This window comes from Lucilia cuprina, chromosome 4 (assembly GCF_022045245.1).
Source record: "Lucilia cuprina isolate Lc7/37 chromosome 4, ASM2204524v1, whole genome shotgun sequence".
NCBI lineage: Eukaryota > Metazoa > Arthropoda > Insecta > Diptera > Calliphoridae > Lucilia > Lucilia cuprina.
The window spans coordinates 24,945,013-24,963,464 of record NC_060952.1 but is presented as its reverse complement, the minus strand read 5'-3'; the positions used below and the strand labels follow the sequence as shown (position 1 = coordinate 24,963,464).

General features: G+C 27.4%; 1 protein-coding gene across 1 annotated transcript in view; it reads left to right on the top strand.

Moving 5' to 3' along the window:
• LOC111674636 overlaps positions 1-18,452 on the top strand; it is a 276,494-nt gene that overhangs the window by 45,988 nt on the left and 212,054 nt on the right. The window contains exon 3 of the mRNA XM_046947770.1: positions 2,654-2,760. Within this exon, the coding sequence (XP_046803726.1) occupies positions 2,679-2,760 (82 nt within the window). The 5' untranslated portion in view covers positions 2,654-2,678. The remainder of the gene's footprint in view (positions 1-2,653; positions 2,761-18,452) is intronic.

Genomic DNA, 18,452 nt, shown 5'->3' with positions numbered 1-18,452 from the left:
GGCCACACAAACAAACACAAAACATCACTAGCACTATCAAAAGTTCTGCTGTTATATCACGTTTGGTAACACATTTTACGGTTTTGTGATTTTTTATTTTTCTGTTTTTTTTTTTTTGTTTTTGAACGTAAATTAATGAATTTATAGATTTAAAAACAGTTCAGAAAACTGTAGATAGAATTTTCTAAAGTGTGTGAAAATAATAATTAAATATGGTTTGTGCCCTAGAAAGAACACTAGAAGGTCTTTAAGCCTATTGTGCTAACCCCATAGTTTGTCCATTGGCTGTTTTTTCTTAGGCATTATATAAGAAATACCATTTGATAATCTGAACAAATTGAATTAGAGTCTTTTGTAACACATTCTTGAGACAATTCAGTTCATAAAGTATCTAGTTAGTATCAGTTTAATAAACCATAACGAATTTCAATCAGAGCCAACACTGACAAAGTTCTTTTTCGTAAAATACTATGTATAAACCACTGAAATGGAGATAAAAAGATGGATATAATTCGGTTGTATCTAAACTGTCCGATTCTAATGAAATTTCACTAAAGTAAAAAGAAAGCATGGAAGATTTTGAAAATTGTTAATTAACCATCGGACATACACCGTTTCAAAAAATATGTTTCATTCCATGAACAAACAAAAAATATTAACTTGTAAACTTGTGTTATAGTAATCCATTTTAAATTGGGATTGGTACATATATAACGGTAAATTTTCGTTAAAAAAGGGAACTTTTTTGTAACTGGCCCAGCTCACGAACGGCCATCGAATGACAAAAAATATTTTTTTTGAACAGTTATAAAGCAAAATAACGATTTTTGGAAGCTTGGTAAAATACTGAATCAAACATGAAAAATCGTGTCTCCCATAAGATATTTTCTTGAAAACTCTTGAGCTTACGAACGGACAACACTAAACTCAAATTTTTTTTGGTTAACATTATATTATAAAATATCGATTATTTTGAGGGGAGGTAACGCCCCCCCCCCCCGGTCTTATATACATACGTATGACAATACTGTGTTGTCAGACAATCCAACGTTGTCAAAATGGCAATAACAATACGTTGCTGAAATCTAAATTTTATACATATCCGTTGTTTAAATGTTAACAATCGTGGTAAGCTCACTATTGACATCAATCCGTTGTCAAGGCCTGTATATTTCTTTTTCACTCTGTGTACACTCATCATTATAATTAAATTATTTTAATATTACACAAATTATACAGAAAAATTTAAGTGTTCTAAAAAATGGAGAAGTTTTGGGATTACTTCGATGTAATGTATGGATGGATTATGTAATCCTCATCTAGGACATCACAATGTTAAATGGAGTATGCTTTTTAAATATATTTGAATTAGTTTTAAACCAGTCCTAGTTCTCTTTACATGCGTGTAAGGAGAAATTTCAATTTCTACAGGATAATTAGTTTAAAAGGATGAATTATATACATCAAATCCAAAAAATATATACATAGGACTATATACTTCTTAACTAGTGATTGAGGTGGGAATTGAACCCACTACCTCCGGAGATCACACACACACACTCACTTTGGAAATAATTTCATATTTTTAGGCATACTTTTAGGTTATTTTTGTTCAATTAACCCGTTGAAATTAATATATTCTAAGAATATATTTTTATCTTTTCGATTGTAACTCTAATGTACGCATTAAAATATTCGCAACTTTATGAAACCTAAGTTTGATTCAAATCACTAATACTTTTTGAATTATTTGAAAAGTCTCTGAAATTTAAAATTTCTTATTTATGCAAACAATTTTACTAATTTGCTGCTAATATTTCATTCATTACTACTATTTCTATTAAAAAAATTTAAAAAATGTCAACAATATTATTGCTTTTATAATTATTGTCGGTCGGTTGAATTTATGCAACAAATACTCATGCTTACTAAACTCCACAACTCTATATTCAAAGGGTATACAAATAATTAAAGAAATTTTAATAGAGAAGTGAAAAAAGTCACCATTTACACAAACGCAGGGAATGCTCTAGTATTCTTTGCCATCCCTGCTATGTATAACAACATGAAGTCTCAGTTGCAATTGTGGACATTTTTATGATAAATATGTATACAATTTATTTTTTTTTTAATTTTAAATAAATATAAAATAATAAATAAAAATTTGAATAAATGTATGTATGTCAGTATGTATATAAAAAGAGCTTGTAAATATGATGTTACAAACCAGTAATTCGCCGTGGCTGACAAAGTACTAATTTATATTAATTTTAGAATTAACTCTGATTGAGCAATTAGTTATGGAATAGTTCCCATAATATGCATTAAAAAAGATGTATACTTTGTGTCAAATTACAAAAAACTCTATTTAAAATCAATTTATCTAAGTACCTATACATCACGAACTACCGGATATGTATAAACATTGGCATACATTGTATTTTGTACAATGTGTATATTTGTATGTGCACGAATGGCAAACGTATTGTGTGTTATTATTGAATTGCATGTCCTGTTATCGTTTATAATTAATTTTACTAAATATTTTAACATTTTTATTGAGTACCATTCATACAATTTTATTATTATTTTATTGTCCTAGTTGTTTAAATTCATACCTTTCTATATGTTTGTTTTTCTCTTGTCATTTCAGTTGCATTTACAGTAAAATTGTTTAAATGAAATTAAGGTTAACTCAACTCACACAGGTGTCAAATATGTTCAGCTACGTTTTTGGAATTTTTGGATTTTTTATTTTAGGTAAGTACAATGTTGTTAGTTGACCTATGTACATATGTATGTATGTGTTATTTTGGAAGAATTTGTTTCATATAATGGGAGATGATTTTTAAATTGGTTATATTGGTACACATTTTAAGAGGTTTGGAGAAAAATTATTTAATTTTAAGTTTTGTATTATACTAAGTAGAGACTTCATTTGCAGAATAGAACAATAACCACTTACCCATCGGTAGGACACAACAACAATAACATAAGATTCAAGTCGATAAAAACATTTCTGTAACAGAAAAATGTAAACTTCTTTTAACGATTATCTACACAAACTTTCTTAAAACATTAAGCTTTTAAATTGTTTATACTTAACAGAAAAATATATTTTTTTAAATTAAAGAGCTTCTGAAAAAGTTTATGTCCTTGCTATAGCCTAGCAAGGATAAAAACCAAATAATTATTTCATATCATTAGGCTGATTTCTTGGTTTAATTTGTGTTCTATATCCTTCTTCCTTAATTATTGTTAAAGGTTTTTGTAAGTTGATACAACAACCATTTCATTGAAAAACTTTACTAATTAAAAATTAAATAATTTAGTACAAATTAAACGCTTTTAGTTTTTAGTTATAATAAAGTTGTCAGGCTTTGATGTCTTAGATGGAAAACCATTAACCAGAATTACCAGAATAGTTTTGTTTGAAATTCTCAAAGTCCAATAGAAAAATTCTTTAAATTTTATAATTTACATTTTTATTAAATGCAAATTTTTTCAATGCATTTTGGCAAAAATCCGTATTTTATCAATAAACTCAGAAAAGCTGTATTTAGTTGTAAAACTTTTTTTCTTAAAAAAATACATCTTAATTATGTAATAGTGGATAACAAAAGCTTTCATTTATAAATATGATAATATTCATGAATAAGTTGTGGCAATTACTATTAAGTATTATACACATTATTCCATGTTAATTTTTTGGGGGGTTGTTGTCGTAAACTCATAAGAGGAAACTCAAAAAGCTAAGACAGACAAAATAGACACAAATTACTAAAAGATGCTTTGCTATTTTTTAAAATTTATAGTTTTTTGTCCCAAAGTTTTTACTAAATGCATTTTTTTTATGTATTGTATAGCTTTTAAGATGTCACATTTAAAAAAATATAAAAAAATTACATATTACATTTGTGACATTTCTACGCCTACAGAGTAGTAAACAGGATGTCACAGATTTCCATTCCGATCAAAAGTGGAACTGTTTCCACCAGTTTCATTCTTCAGAAAAATAAAACGAAGAATACATTGGCAATAAAACCATTTTTCAGTTTTTAAATTAGAGTTAAAATTTGAACGTAATTAATGATTAATTGGTAATAAAATCAGTATAATTTTAATCCATTTTGAACTAAATATATAATTCGGAACTTGGAGAAGCTAAGATCTTTAGATCTGCCGATTGTATAAATAGTATTATATTTAAAAGAATTATGAGCTATTAGGCTAGGTGGTAAATTTGTATATTGGATACGTGTAATAACGTACTGATCTTTTTATATATATAAAAGAGTAGCGTTTCTGCCTGACTGATTCATCATCGCACATCATCATGGGAAAAAAGTAACAAAAAAGTGAAAACGGGAAACTTTATTTTATTCAAACTCATTGAGTCAATTTTTATAAAATTGATATATTGCTTTGGAATTCGGGTACTAAGGCAACTATAGGATCAAATTCTGGTGAAAATGGTACTCTTTTTTATTAAAGCTTTGGAATTAATTCCACTACTTCATCACACCAATTGTGTATTTCAAATGATTCTTTTTAAATATAGAAACTAAAAGCTAAACATACACAGTGCTTTATGAATACTTTTCTACATGGGAGACATTTTGATACTTTTTAATTTGTAATAAATAACTAAAAGTTGTTACTAGTGGAATAATTTATGTTGCAGATATCAAATTTACTAGTGGTTTTCAAACTGTATACATTTGTTCTGTTTTAAACTGTTATATAACTCCAATAACTTTTACCATAAATGAAATCAAAAGCTTTAACGTACTTAAAACTTATTTTAATAAAAGCTTTTGGTTGCGAAATTTGCTATAAACTTTAATCCTTAAAGCTTTTAAAAACGATTTCCTTTTTTAAAGCTTTTGGTTCGAAATATTGCTACAATAAAATTGTACACCTTTAATGTTGTTAGCAAATTTAGTTACCCATTAAAACTTCAGAGCTTTTAATAGAGGATATATAAAAAACTTTAAAAGTTAATCCATGGTGATTATATTAAAAATATCTTACTTTAATTATTTTTCACTCTTGATTCAATAATGAATTAATTATAGAGAGTTAATATGGTAGCTATTAAGGTTGAAATTTTATAATTTGTAAAATTAAAGTGAAAAGGTTTGGATAAATTATACAGAAAATTTGGTAGAAAGATTTTGGTTCTTTTCTAGGAGGCCACATGTATAAGGGCTATGCTAAAACGTGGTCTAATTTTGCCTATTTTCAATATTTATGGATAATTTCAACTCTCTAGCTCCTTCCGTGTGACCCTAAACCTATACCTCATCTTTTTAGATGGTAGGTATAAAAAGATACTGGTATAGTTTTTAAGATTTTCAATGGAAAAATTAAGATGGTAGGTATAAAAAGATACTGGTTTAGTTTTTAAGATTTTCAATAGATATTAATATCCTAAAAAAACGAGCCAGGAATCTTATAAAAGCCATTCCGCCCAATCATTTATATGAAAATTATATTTTATTCTTTGTTTGTAAAAAGCAGTTGCTAACGCAAAATGGCATGTTCCCTAAGTAAGCAATGTAAAACATTTGTAAGCATTCAAATATTATTTTAGAAGACATATTTAATAGAAGTAGTGAATTTGTTAACACGATTTGTATACTCTAGTTAGGTAAAAATCTAACATGTTTCAGCATAAGAAATATCAGTACAACTATTATCCGTGGTGCAGGACAGAAGAAAATATTTTCCATATTTAAGTCTAACTAGTCTAATTATTAATATAAATGACATATAAACTAAGGATATGTTTTCATAAAAATATTTTTGTTGTTTGTCCCTTTTTTGATGTCTTATAAACCAAAATTGTAATTAGGATTCAAATAGTTTATGTAACTATTAAAAGTTGTAATCTGTGAAATCTTTTTGAAAACAATGATTTAACTTTTGTTAACCACACCACAATTAGCTTGTCTTCAAATAAGCTATAATTCAAGAGTATTTTGTGGTATATTTTAACCATTTATCTCTTATTCTCATGCATACATATTTGTTTGTTACTAATGCCAGTTCTAATACTATTTTCTATGTTTAACACAGATTATGCTTTGTGGTATTTATCTAAAAGAAACATTTGCGTATCAATGGTTTTAGTTAGGTTTTATTTATTTTAAAAGTATTTTTTTAAGTTTTTCTGCTTTTCATTTTGTTGCAGTTAGTTGGTTACTTTATCATCATTAAACAGAAACCGTTTATATTTATGAGTATATAAAATGGTAAACAGTTTTGAAGAATCATTTATTACAATATAAGAAATTGTTTAAAAAAGTTTCACATTTTTAATATTTTCAGATTTTTTTTAGGAAAAGAAAAAAATTGAAAGGGGCCTCGGTTCCGTGTTGATTTTAGAAATCAAAAATTCTCAAAAATTCCTTCATGATTTAATTACGGCAAAAATAATCATTTTATTCTGAATGCGTATGATTAATAATATTAGAAGCATAACAAGTTTACGCATATTATTGATATGTAAGATTGAATCACTTGTTTCACTTCTATGTTTACATAAGGCCAATTTTTTAAAATCGATAGATTACGATTTGGATAAAATTTGCACCAAACCAGATAAAAAATTCTGTTTTATCAGTCAATAACTGCTAGACTTGGAGGGGTCAAACCAGGGTTTTATTCAAATGTGTATTAAACCTATTGGTCCTAAAAAAATTATTCGAAGAAGTTTAGATAACGATTTTTATCTTTTTTTTGCTCAAAAAAAAAGCTTTTCAAAATAGTTTTTTTCTGATTCATAAACAAATTTACATGAACTTTTGTATCAAAATTTTATAGCATCAAAAATTTCCAGATTTGCATTAAAAAACATTAAAAGTCAATATTAAAGAAAAACACCTTCAATTAACAAGTGAAAAGTTCATAGAAACATATTATTTTTCTGAAGAATAAATGTTTATTTACAAGGTCAAGATGGAATTATTATTTTAATGAATTTTGAAAGGAGTCGACTGTGACAGAAATGGGTTAGTATGAAATTACTTTTCCACATTTTTCTTAAATCTTTGGAGTAATGTCGTGGACAATTAAACAAAGTAATGCCCCAATTTATAATGCTAGTGCCGTAAAAAGGTTGAGTAATAGCCAAAAAAGTAAGGAATGGCTCTTTACTCTCTTGACATATTTATACCCTACACCACTTTATTGGAAAGGTATATTGGGTTTGTCCGTCCGTCCGTCCATGTAAACTTTGTAATCAAACTACAGGTCGCAATTGCAGATAATTCTATGAAATTTGACACATGATCTTTTACTTTTTTAAGGACGAAGCCTATTTAAAATGTTTAACATCGGTCCATTATTTCACTTTTCCCCCAATTCAAGTGAACCCGCGGAATATGGCTTTTAAGTTCATAATTATATGTAATATACTCGTATCTCGGCAAAAAGCTGTAAAACCAAGTTCCATACTAGCATTGATGTCCCTGAAGAATTTTTTTAATTATAGGACCTCATTCGACCCTTCTTATAAAAAGTCCCATTCAAAATTTGACTTAAATGTCCACAATTTTATTCAATAATAAATGTCTTAAGTACGTATATCTGAGACAAGGTACAATTCAACCTAAATGTTTTATTATGAATACTAATTCAGATTTTACTTTTTTGTAACAGGTGTAGCTTATTATATGGTCGGCCTCGCCCGACTATTTTTTCATACTTTTTATTATACCCTACACCACTATAGTGGGGAGGGTATTATGCGTTTGTGCTGAAGTTTGTAACACTCAAAAATATTGGTCCTAGACCTTAAAGTATACCAATCGCCTCAGAATCACTTTCTGAGTCGATTTAGCTATGTCCGTCTGTCCGTCTGTCTGTCTGTCTGTTTGATGTAATTTGCCACATACTTATTTATATACAAACATATGTTTTCAAACATATATTTTGTCAATTTTTTAAAAATGTTAATTTCAAAGAATCGCAATTATGAGAGTTTTACAAGACTTCTATAGTCGCTAAAATCGATTTTTGAACAAGTAAGGGGTAAAATATAATAACATTAAAATCGTTATTTATACAATTAAAATTGTTTAGCATATCATCACAGAATCTATGGATTGAATTTTTGCATAACACAAAAGCAAGTCCCCCTTTATAAGATTTTTTTTTTTTGATATAACGAACAACTATTAGAAAATTATGACCTTATGACATGCATTATGTTACAATAACTCTAGCTATAAACATTGCTGCTAATTACAAAGCCAACAATAAGAAAATTAAATTTTTTTTAAATAAACCAGATCTCATGATTTATTTTTTATCCATTTTAACTATGGTCTTAAATTGAAAACACGCTTGAATTAATTACAAAACAATAAATGCATGCACACATGGTTTAAAAGTTATGTGAATTTTTTTATTTAAAATTTGCAACTAATTTTCACCACCTAAATTTTAGCAATTTAATGATACAAACATTAATGAAAAACTCTGAACCAATGAAGAGTTAAAAGGACCACCACACTAAAACATCATGTGGCACTAGTACGTGTTCGGTTATGGCTACGAAAGTAAATGTCAACAACACGCCAACATCTCAAGGGATCTCAAACCCCCCAAAAAGCTTTAAACCTGCTAATGTCGTTTGCTCTCCAGCTCTTTGCGTTTTTTTGTTTTACTACTTTTTTTTAGAAAAAGTGGCGTCTATGGTTGGCATGTGGTCAAAAGAGGTCATTTTAAGCCGGTAGATATGTTAGTGTGTTTGTGAATGTGTTTGTTTTTATGTACATTCTTATGTACGGTGGGGTAGGTAAAGAAGCTAAACAACAAACACTTGAACTTATTACTCATCTAAACATACGTATGTATGTACACTTAGAAAAAAAAAACAAATCAGAAATTTATAATTTTTTCTTGCTGAAAGTGGTTTGATTCAATTATAATGAAACTATTAGTTTTATATTTATGAAATTTGTATATGGGATCCAAAATTTATTTTTAAAAACGTCTCAGTTGAAGGCAACATTTTAAGAAACAATATGTATGTCTATCATATCGGATAATAGGCTGATTGTTATAAAAAAACATGGAATAATTAATAATAATACAAATAATCTTTTTTTTTCTAAAAAGTGCTGTTTTACTCTCTTCATTTAAAATGAGTAGAATTATTTTCTTCAAGTCTATGTTATGTTATGGTAGTTATGAGTATTCTTAAAGGCTTGTGTTAAATGTTGAAAACATAGAATTTTCTACAATAAAATTACTTTTTAATTTTCATATTTTTGTTATTAAAGTTTTATGTATGTAGTAGGTTTGAGATTGCATGCTAAATAATTGTATGTGTTACATGCATGATTCTCTACTACAAAAATTAAAAATAAAGAAAAAAAAAATACAAAATACAAGACCATACAGCTTTAAGACATGTCAAGAAATGTCAAAACTTATTTTCAAAATGGCCACCAGCTACTATGAAAACTCATTGTATTAACTGAAGAAAAATAATTAAGTAGTTTTTTATTTAAAGCATTTGATAAGTGTTTCTTACAAAAACCAGATTGTAATTTTTTAGTCATTATTTAAATTTTTTCATTTCCTTTTTTTGTCTTCTTGCAAATGAAAATCTGTTTTGTGCTTTTTTAATTAATTGCTTAAGCTTATGCCTTTTAACATTTATTTCTTACGCTTACAACGGCAATATTGCTGTTATTGGGGACTTACTCTTTTTTGTGTAAGTTTGGTACCCTTTAAGCATTTAAATGCCATAATAGATAACAGTTTCCGCCATTTGTTACAAGACACACACACTCTTTTAAAGAAAATATTCTATTTCTTTATTCTCATCATTTTTTTTCGTATTTTTTCTGGGCTCATTTTCAGCACACTCTTTAGCTTAATATCAATGGTTTGTAATGAACCCTTCCTTTGTATGACTTTTCTACTGTCTTAGCTTACTTTTGGTCCTTCACAGCATTTAATGTGCTTTCTGGTGTTGTAGTATCTACAAAAACAAAAAAAAAATTTACTGATTTCCTTTTTCTTAACAGAAACTGTTTGTTTTTGTTAACTACAAAATCAGTACAAAATTAAATAATAGGATTAACGTTTTGTAGCAAGAGCAATGCGTAAAATTATATTAAGACATATTTTTATTAATATCACAGGATAATTAAAGAAATTTTAGGCTTAAGAGGCTAATAAGAATATGATTTACGGCTAATTTATTATTGTCTTAGATAAATAGAAAATTTTGTTTAAAAAGGTCATTTAAGTTTGCATTTTGGTATTTACAAAGTGAATACATAAAATGTAGAAAAAATAATGCGTTTAAGGTCACAATTCTAATGTTTAAGAATAATAAATCCATGATTTTAGTCGGCCATTCCCGACTATAAAGCATTACTTGTTTATAGTATACAAAAATAATTGAACAAACGGTAATTGCTAAATGGTAATCGGAGAATAAGATTATGAATGGGCTACTGTAATGCTGATTATCAGAAACTGTTTTGAATTGAATTCGGCAAAAAAGAACTAGTTCCAACATTATTACAAAGATCAAATTTCGACTACAATATCAAGAACATTATTTGCCTTTTAAGATTTAAAGAACTTGATTATTTTATCAACACATACCTTCACTTAAAATATATGATATTATGATATCAAATTAAGATTGACAAATTGACATATTTAATTAATATCCCCTTCTGTGCAAAACTAAAGACTCTAATAACACACTCACATAATTTTAAAATTTTCTAAACGAATTTCTATTAAGTGGAGAGTGTAAAGATATCGAAAAGGACATTTCAACCAGTAACTACACGTTTACTTCATTTGATATTCGCAAATACGTACATCTATAAACAAAACATACACACACAGACACTATCAACACCTAAAAACAAACAATTTGCTTATTCATCATAACAAGGATATATTTTTGGATGTGTTAGTGTGTAACAAAGGGCGAAAGTGCGATTGTTTGTATATGCTCCTTATACTCTTACACAACGGAAACTTTATTATACATGAAGGCATATTAAGGGGTGGCAGAGAGCGAGGCACTGATTGCGATTGAATGTGGGCAAACAGGAGGATGGGGCGTTGACTTGAACAAACATTAAAAGATTTAAAACCACTTAAAATCATAACTTTAGGTTTTAATGGTTAATGTGATGTGAGAAAGCGATATTAAGTCTATACAGCCCATAATGATATGAAATGAAACGATAAAACCAATGTTCTCGTGAATAACGTTGGTTGGCAATGATGTTGTTATATTTCATTCTTTGGGTTAGCAGCGAGTATAATAATGTTGTTGTTGCTGTTTATGAATATTGTTGGTAACAAGAAACAAAAAGGCCAAATGTTGTTTAAGCCTACAAATTTACAAATTGAAGTGTAGAACAAATACAAACAGAAAATCGTTTGCCACTAAACGTATAGAATTTTTGTTAAACTCCTTTGTTTTGATATAAAACAACAGAAACAACTATGAAATAATGTTATAAAATCCGTGGTTATTAAAACTTGGTTGTTGTTTTTTTATTTGTAATTTAAATACGAACATATAGGCACAGCTATAACAACCCTGCAGTTTGGGGTTATTGTAATTTTATATATTAACTCTGTACCTTAGGTATATTCATTTAGGATGTTATAATATGTGGATGTACCGGTTGATAGTATGCTAGCTTATTAGCCTGGAGCTAGTTGGTTCGATTTTTACCAGAGACTTTGTTCTGCATAACTACAACTGTAAATTAAGTGAGAATATAATTTGTAATTGTATTGTAATGCACAAATAAATTATAATGTAAGTAAGTATGCCGCTATTAAAACACCGATTGATCTTCATTCTATATAACATTTAGATAAGAATAAAACTGGAATATTGTCTCAAAGTTAATCTGCTGGGCAGTGGCAATATGTCTACAGCTGTTGTTAGTATGTGTATTTGTGTTTTGGAGAGTAAGTGAATGGTCGTTGCTTAGCAGGAAGTCCGTTAAAGCCAACAAAGAAAACAAAGAATAACACTAAAGTTGAATGTACATATGTATGTAATCATCGTATACTACTAATACACACAATTACGCAATCATTACTATCGAACCCCCTTAAAATATTTAATCTTCCAAATAGCAATTTCAGTTCAATTAATGTTTGATTGATTTTAATAATAAACCAAACAAAATTCAAGAAAATGGAGACAAGCCACCGTATTTTTAGGAAGAATAAAGAGGACATAAAAACGTCTCTAAACTAAAATATTTTAAGTGTACTTATAACTTTTTAAGCTAACTTGCATACTGACTTAATATATTACCAACATTGGGTGCATATCCTCATTTAGAAATCATGAGAAAAAATTTAACGTTGACATCTTTTACATATCTTGTTTTTAATTTTTTATAATCAATATTTGGAATGATTTTTTATAGTAAACTATTTCCTATAAAACAGATCATATAAATGTATAGTGAAATCGTATTAATTTTTCGATGACATTTACTTAACAAGTATGAATGGATAGTCGGGCAAGACTGACCTCTACACATATCCGTTTGTTAATAATGTGTATTTTTTTTAAAAGCAAAGCATTTAATTTGCTTTTGAACTTAATTCCGGAATAAGTTTTCTTATTGTCTCATAGGGAAGTATGGGTAAATATTGGTTTGTCCCTTTTAATTTCGGTAGAGGAACTTACAAAGTTTCGATGGGAGCTTGGGTCAAATCATTAAAAAAATCGGTAGTGCCGTTTATAGTTATATAAAACTATGTGTTTTGTTAACATAATAGAACATTTAACGTAATTCTGGAGATACAGTTGTATGCGGGATGGGTGAAGTAATGGACCGATTTCAACCATTTTTCTTAGTCTAAATAAATATGCGACCTATAACGAGCGCACATGGTTTCCATGGAGACAAACACAGAGGGACGGACGGATGTACGGACGGACATATTTAAATCGTCTCAGAAAGTAATTCTGAGCCGATTGGTATAGCTTTACAAAATAATTTTTTATCGATTAACACTTTAGAACGGAACAAAAGGGTTAGACTTACAGAAAAATCGATCTTTCAAAATTATAAAAAAATAAAAAAGAACTGCATGCCTTGGATTTTTCGGAACATTAGTTTCTAATATAGCCATTATCAGCTGGACTCTATTTATTTATTCACTGTAATTTTATTTCGAAATATAAAAAAGAATGGACCAAGATTTATTACACCTTTACATGGTAGAATTATTAATAGTCGACCTTGACCAGCTTAATTTGTTTTTATTTGTTCACTTTAGTGCCTTTTTACATAAATATTTTGCGTGCTTTTAAGTTTAAGTTTATTTTTCTGTTTGTGGTTTTCCTTCGGATATTGAAAGTCTAGATATCGTTGTTATAAAATATGAAACACATACAATTATTTTGATAGTTGTGTGTATATGTATATACATATACTTTTCGGATTCTTAATTATATTTGCGTGTGCATATATAATTTTCTTTGCAGGAACAAAAAAAAAATTGGTAAAGGCAAAAGCCTTGTTTTTTCTACAAAACTAAATTTTCTTGTGTTGAATTTTCTAATAAATCTAATATATCTAGCCTTACTACGGTTACTATAAAACACTAGCATGCATGCGATATGTCGTCAAGTGGTGTTTATGGCCAACGAATAGAAAAAATCGTAACGCTTAAAATAAACTTAACGATTTTTCTTTTTCAAATCGAAATGCAAACATACAAGTAATGTAAATGTTGTTTAAATCTCAAACGAAATTAAACGTTGTTTTTTTAAGAAAATAAAAAAAAAGTTAGCGTGTTATAATTTTTTTTTGTTGTATTTTTTGCACCCAACTATTTGGCGTTGGGAATAATTTTTATTTGGCATAAAGCTCAACACGTTGAATGGGCAGCAACTGAACAGTTCTAAATGATTTTCTGAGAACAAAACTTGGCCATTTGCGAGTTTCATTTGTATAAATCACTTAGGGGAATATGTTTTGTTAAAGGTATAAAATACATATGTATAAGTACTAAGTAATTAGAGTGGCCATAAATAAATAAAGACTAGTTTCAACAATTTACCAGTTTTAACATATTTTTCCAAATTATAATTTTAAAAAGCCTTGATAACATCAATCATAACATAATATTTAAATATTTTCATGGCCTAGAAGAAATACCGTATTATAAGAAATCATCCTAGATTTACATATCAAACTCAAGTAAAGAAAGGCTTCTCATTTGGTAACAAATTAATAATTATTTTTTGTCTTCAATTGGTGCCATGCTACTACATCAGTTTTAATATACATATGTACATATATATTTACATCCTTGTATTCATACATAATCGCACAATGTTGAAGACTTTTGTTAATGGGGTGTTGGATTTTGGGCAGTATACTACTTGTTAAAACAATTCTCTGTTGCTTTCTTTTTTCATTTCCTTTTCATAATGAATATTCGTACAAATGGCAAACAGGTGAAAAATAAATAAATAAATGTTATAATGAAATTATTATTTTATTGTTTACTTTAGTTTCCTTTTTCGTCTGTTTTATTTTTGACCGCTTGTTGGTTTGTTTGCGTTTTTAGAAAAAGCAATTGGTTTGAGGCTACATTAATATTTTATAAAATTGTATAGGCATGCAAATGTTTTTATGAAAAAAAAAGAAATAACTTTTACTTTAAGAAAGCCAAAGTGAAAGTATTTAAAGATTTGAAAACATTTGAGGTATAGCTTTTTAAATTAAAATTATTTTTTTGCCATAGTCACTAATTTGGATAAAATTTTGGAAAACAGGTGAATTTTGAAAACTTTGAAACCCCTACAGCTTTACAAGTACTTAGGATTTTAGTAAGTTAGCGATTTGTGATATGGTCTCGCCAAGTTTTTAAAAATGAAATTTTTTATCTTTTGTGAGAGGTTATAACTGCTCAAAAACTAAATTAATAATATATATTATCTGAAAGTCCATTCTGTTAGTTTAAAATTGTGATATTTTCACTTTAAATTTTAATTAGCAATAAATTTAAAAAAAAAATCGTATATTTTGCATTTATTTTACAAAAAACTTATACATTTAAATATTTTGTGAATTGTCTTATCCGTTAAAGTTGACGGGCGGACAGACAGACATCGTAAAGTAAAATTGAAAGTGATTTTGAGTCGATTAGAACATCGTCACGAAGTTGTGGATTCTAAGCCTTTATTCAATAGAAGCAGTATTTACAAAAAACATTATAGCAGTTCAGGTTGTGAAAACCATGAAACCATTACAGTAAAATCTCTAACGATTCCTGAAACATATATTAAAAATTTGGTGCTATGAGGTGCCGTATATATGACTTGGTACTGTTATAGAGGGCCATACATGGCATTTTCCTCAATTTCAGGACATGATAATCCCGATGTGATGCCTGTGTAATTTTTATATAATTTTCACATAAGATTTTTCAAAATAAGCACACAATAAATTTAAGTTCCTTATTAGCTTAGCTACACATAATAAAAACAAAAATGCTTATTTTCTATTTTATTTTACGCAATTTTTATTTAAAAATCTTATAACTTTTTAATTTTCTTTAATTAAATTGGATTTTTCTTTCATTTAAAATGTACTATTGATTTTTACTTTTAGTTGAAAAAGACTAGCACTAAGAAAAAGTTTATATTTTATATTAAAATATATATTTTATAAGCAGATATATGTTTACATATTTATATATTCATATGTATGTATATATTTTTAAATTATGCTCTCACTAGGATTAGAATTTAAAGTCTTAAGGATTTTCTACATAAAAAATATGGATGTTGTTGAATGTTTGATGCCTGCACACTTTTTCTTTATTTTATTTATTTGATAAATAAATATAAAAGAATTTTACTAGATTAAAGATATAATCGTATTAACAAAAAAAAAGGAGACGCAGCTAACGAGCACGGGATATAACGACTAAAGTCCATACAAAAAAATATGTTTGTCAACATCAATTGGGGGAAGATGGGTAAATTAACACTTAAAGTTTAAAATTTCATTTATAAATTGACAAATATTTTCTTGGAATTAATTATGTTTAACAATCATATTCGATAGTTTTTATGTTTATATAATTATTATTAAATGAAATTTTACATTTTATTTAAATAATGATTGTATTAATTAGCAAAATATATGTTGACCCGCTTACTTTAATATTTGAAAGACATTATGTGATCTTAAAAAAATGCTAAGATCATAGAGAGGATCAGTTAAAGGAGATTTTATTATTCTATTCTTCCCCATTATATGACTTTGTTTTGGCTGTTTGTTTAACATGTGATTTATAAAGTTGTTGACACTTGATGTTTTCTGTATGAATATGCAGGATAAAGAACATACAGATGTATTCTCTATGTTCTTTTTATGGCTTTTTAACATAAAGCCATAAATGTATGTTAGTTGCATAAAGAAATATATAGGTAGCAGCAATGAAAATATGAAGAAAGAATTATAAACATATAGTACAAAAATCAAAGTTAAAAAATTCTTTATGTTGGTGGTTTTATGAAAGTTTTGGTTTTTGTTCAAATTAAATTTTAAATCTAGTAAAATAGAACATTACCTTTTTGTAGTAATAAAAGACGACATAATTTTGTATTTTTTTTTATGTGATGCAAAATATTTGGTGTCTCGACTTTGATTTTATACCTACCATTAAAAGAGATGGGGGTATAATGATTTTGTCATTCCGTTTGTATCATATCGAAATATTGGTCATGGTCCCACAAAAGTCCCACAAAAGTATTCTGGGTCCTCATTAAATTCTAAGACGATTTAGCCATATCTGTCCGTCCGTCTTTCTGTTAAAAGGACGATAGAGTCCAAATGGAAAGAGCTAGATGGTTAAAATTTCACATAAATATTTCTTATAGGCAAGATTTGTTTTTTATTGAAAATGGCCAAAATCGATCTACTTTTTCGGATAGCCCCCATACAAAAAGCCCCTCGAAAAGAAGCTTTAACATTCATAACTTGTTTAAAAATACGAATATAGCGATGAAATTTGACATAAGTAAGATTCTTGTGATCCAAAATTACTATGCAAAATTTTATGGAATCGGTCCATAATTAACCCTACCCCCCATATAAGGTCCCATATTTTTCTTAGAGTTAATGTCAAAAAAAATTTAAGTGTTTTCTAGAAGTCTTGGCCCTAACCATGTGCCGATTTAAAATTAAAAATAAAAAAATTTTAAAGTTATTCCATTTATAGCAATTCTGCATACTTTGATTTTAATAATCACCTCTTATGTCCTTATAAAAGAAGTTCAAATTTTAAAGGACTTAAAATTTCAAACTAATGTTTTAAATATTTTTATGTGTTGCTATTATTAGTATCAAATCAAAGCTAGGAATCTCTACATTCTATCTATATAATTTATCTGAATCGTTTAGATTCAGAATCTAAAAAGAAGTTAAATTAAAAAAGGTCTAATATTAGATACGAAATTTTTTTGTGACTATTTTTTTTAGTTTCCATTTCTTTTTTAATCCTGATGAATTGAAATAAATAATACTATTCTTAAGCAGAGGTTCTCAGCTATACTTTATATTAATATTAATACTTAAAAGCAGATTAATAGAAATAAGTACACATATTTAATACTAATGGTCCAATTTTAATACTGTTTGATTTTTTTAATATCATTATAGTTTTAATTATATATAAACTTATATTAGAGTGTCCCGAATATCAGCTTGCCGAAAAAATCATGTAGGAATATCACTTAATAGGGGCGTATTCTAGTACTAAGCATAGAAAAAGTAAAAATTATATATTTTTCACAAATATTTTAATTTTCAGCATGAAGCTCAAATTTGTAGAATTTTTGAGATTCATTTTTAAATGATTTCAAGAACTGTTAAACATAACATACATAGGCCATCCTAAAAAAAATTATACCCTTCATGAATTTCCACAACATACATAATTTTAATATTTAGTCTAGATCCTTAAAGATATCAAAGCCGATTAAGTTTGTGTTGCTTATTGAAAAACTTATGTTTGGATGAGTTTCTATTGCTTTGTATAATTTTTGTGGTGTTTTTTTGCGTTTGGTGTAAGTAGTTGTTGTTTTCTTTTTTTATATTGGGTTTGAGCTGATGTCCGTAATGCAAAAACTTTGACCCCTAACCTCATCATTTAGAAAACTTGTTTTTTGTTAATAAATTACTTAAATATTAAGTAAATCAAGTACAAAGTAGTTCAAAATTATTGTACTACTGTCTTTCATGCTGTATATCTACTAGTAAGTAGTAACAGTAGTTAATTTTTTATTGAAATAAAAAATAAACATAAATTTTTATTTAATTATGTATGTTTGTAAATATCAAAGTAAGTATATTATATGTTTCTACTTGTATTTATTTAATAAATGTAAATGAATATTATTG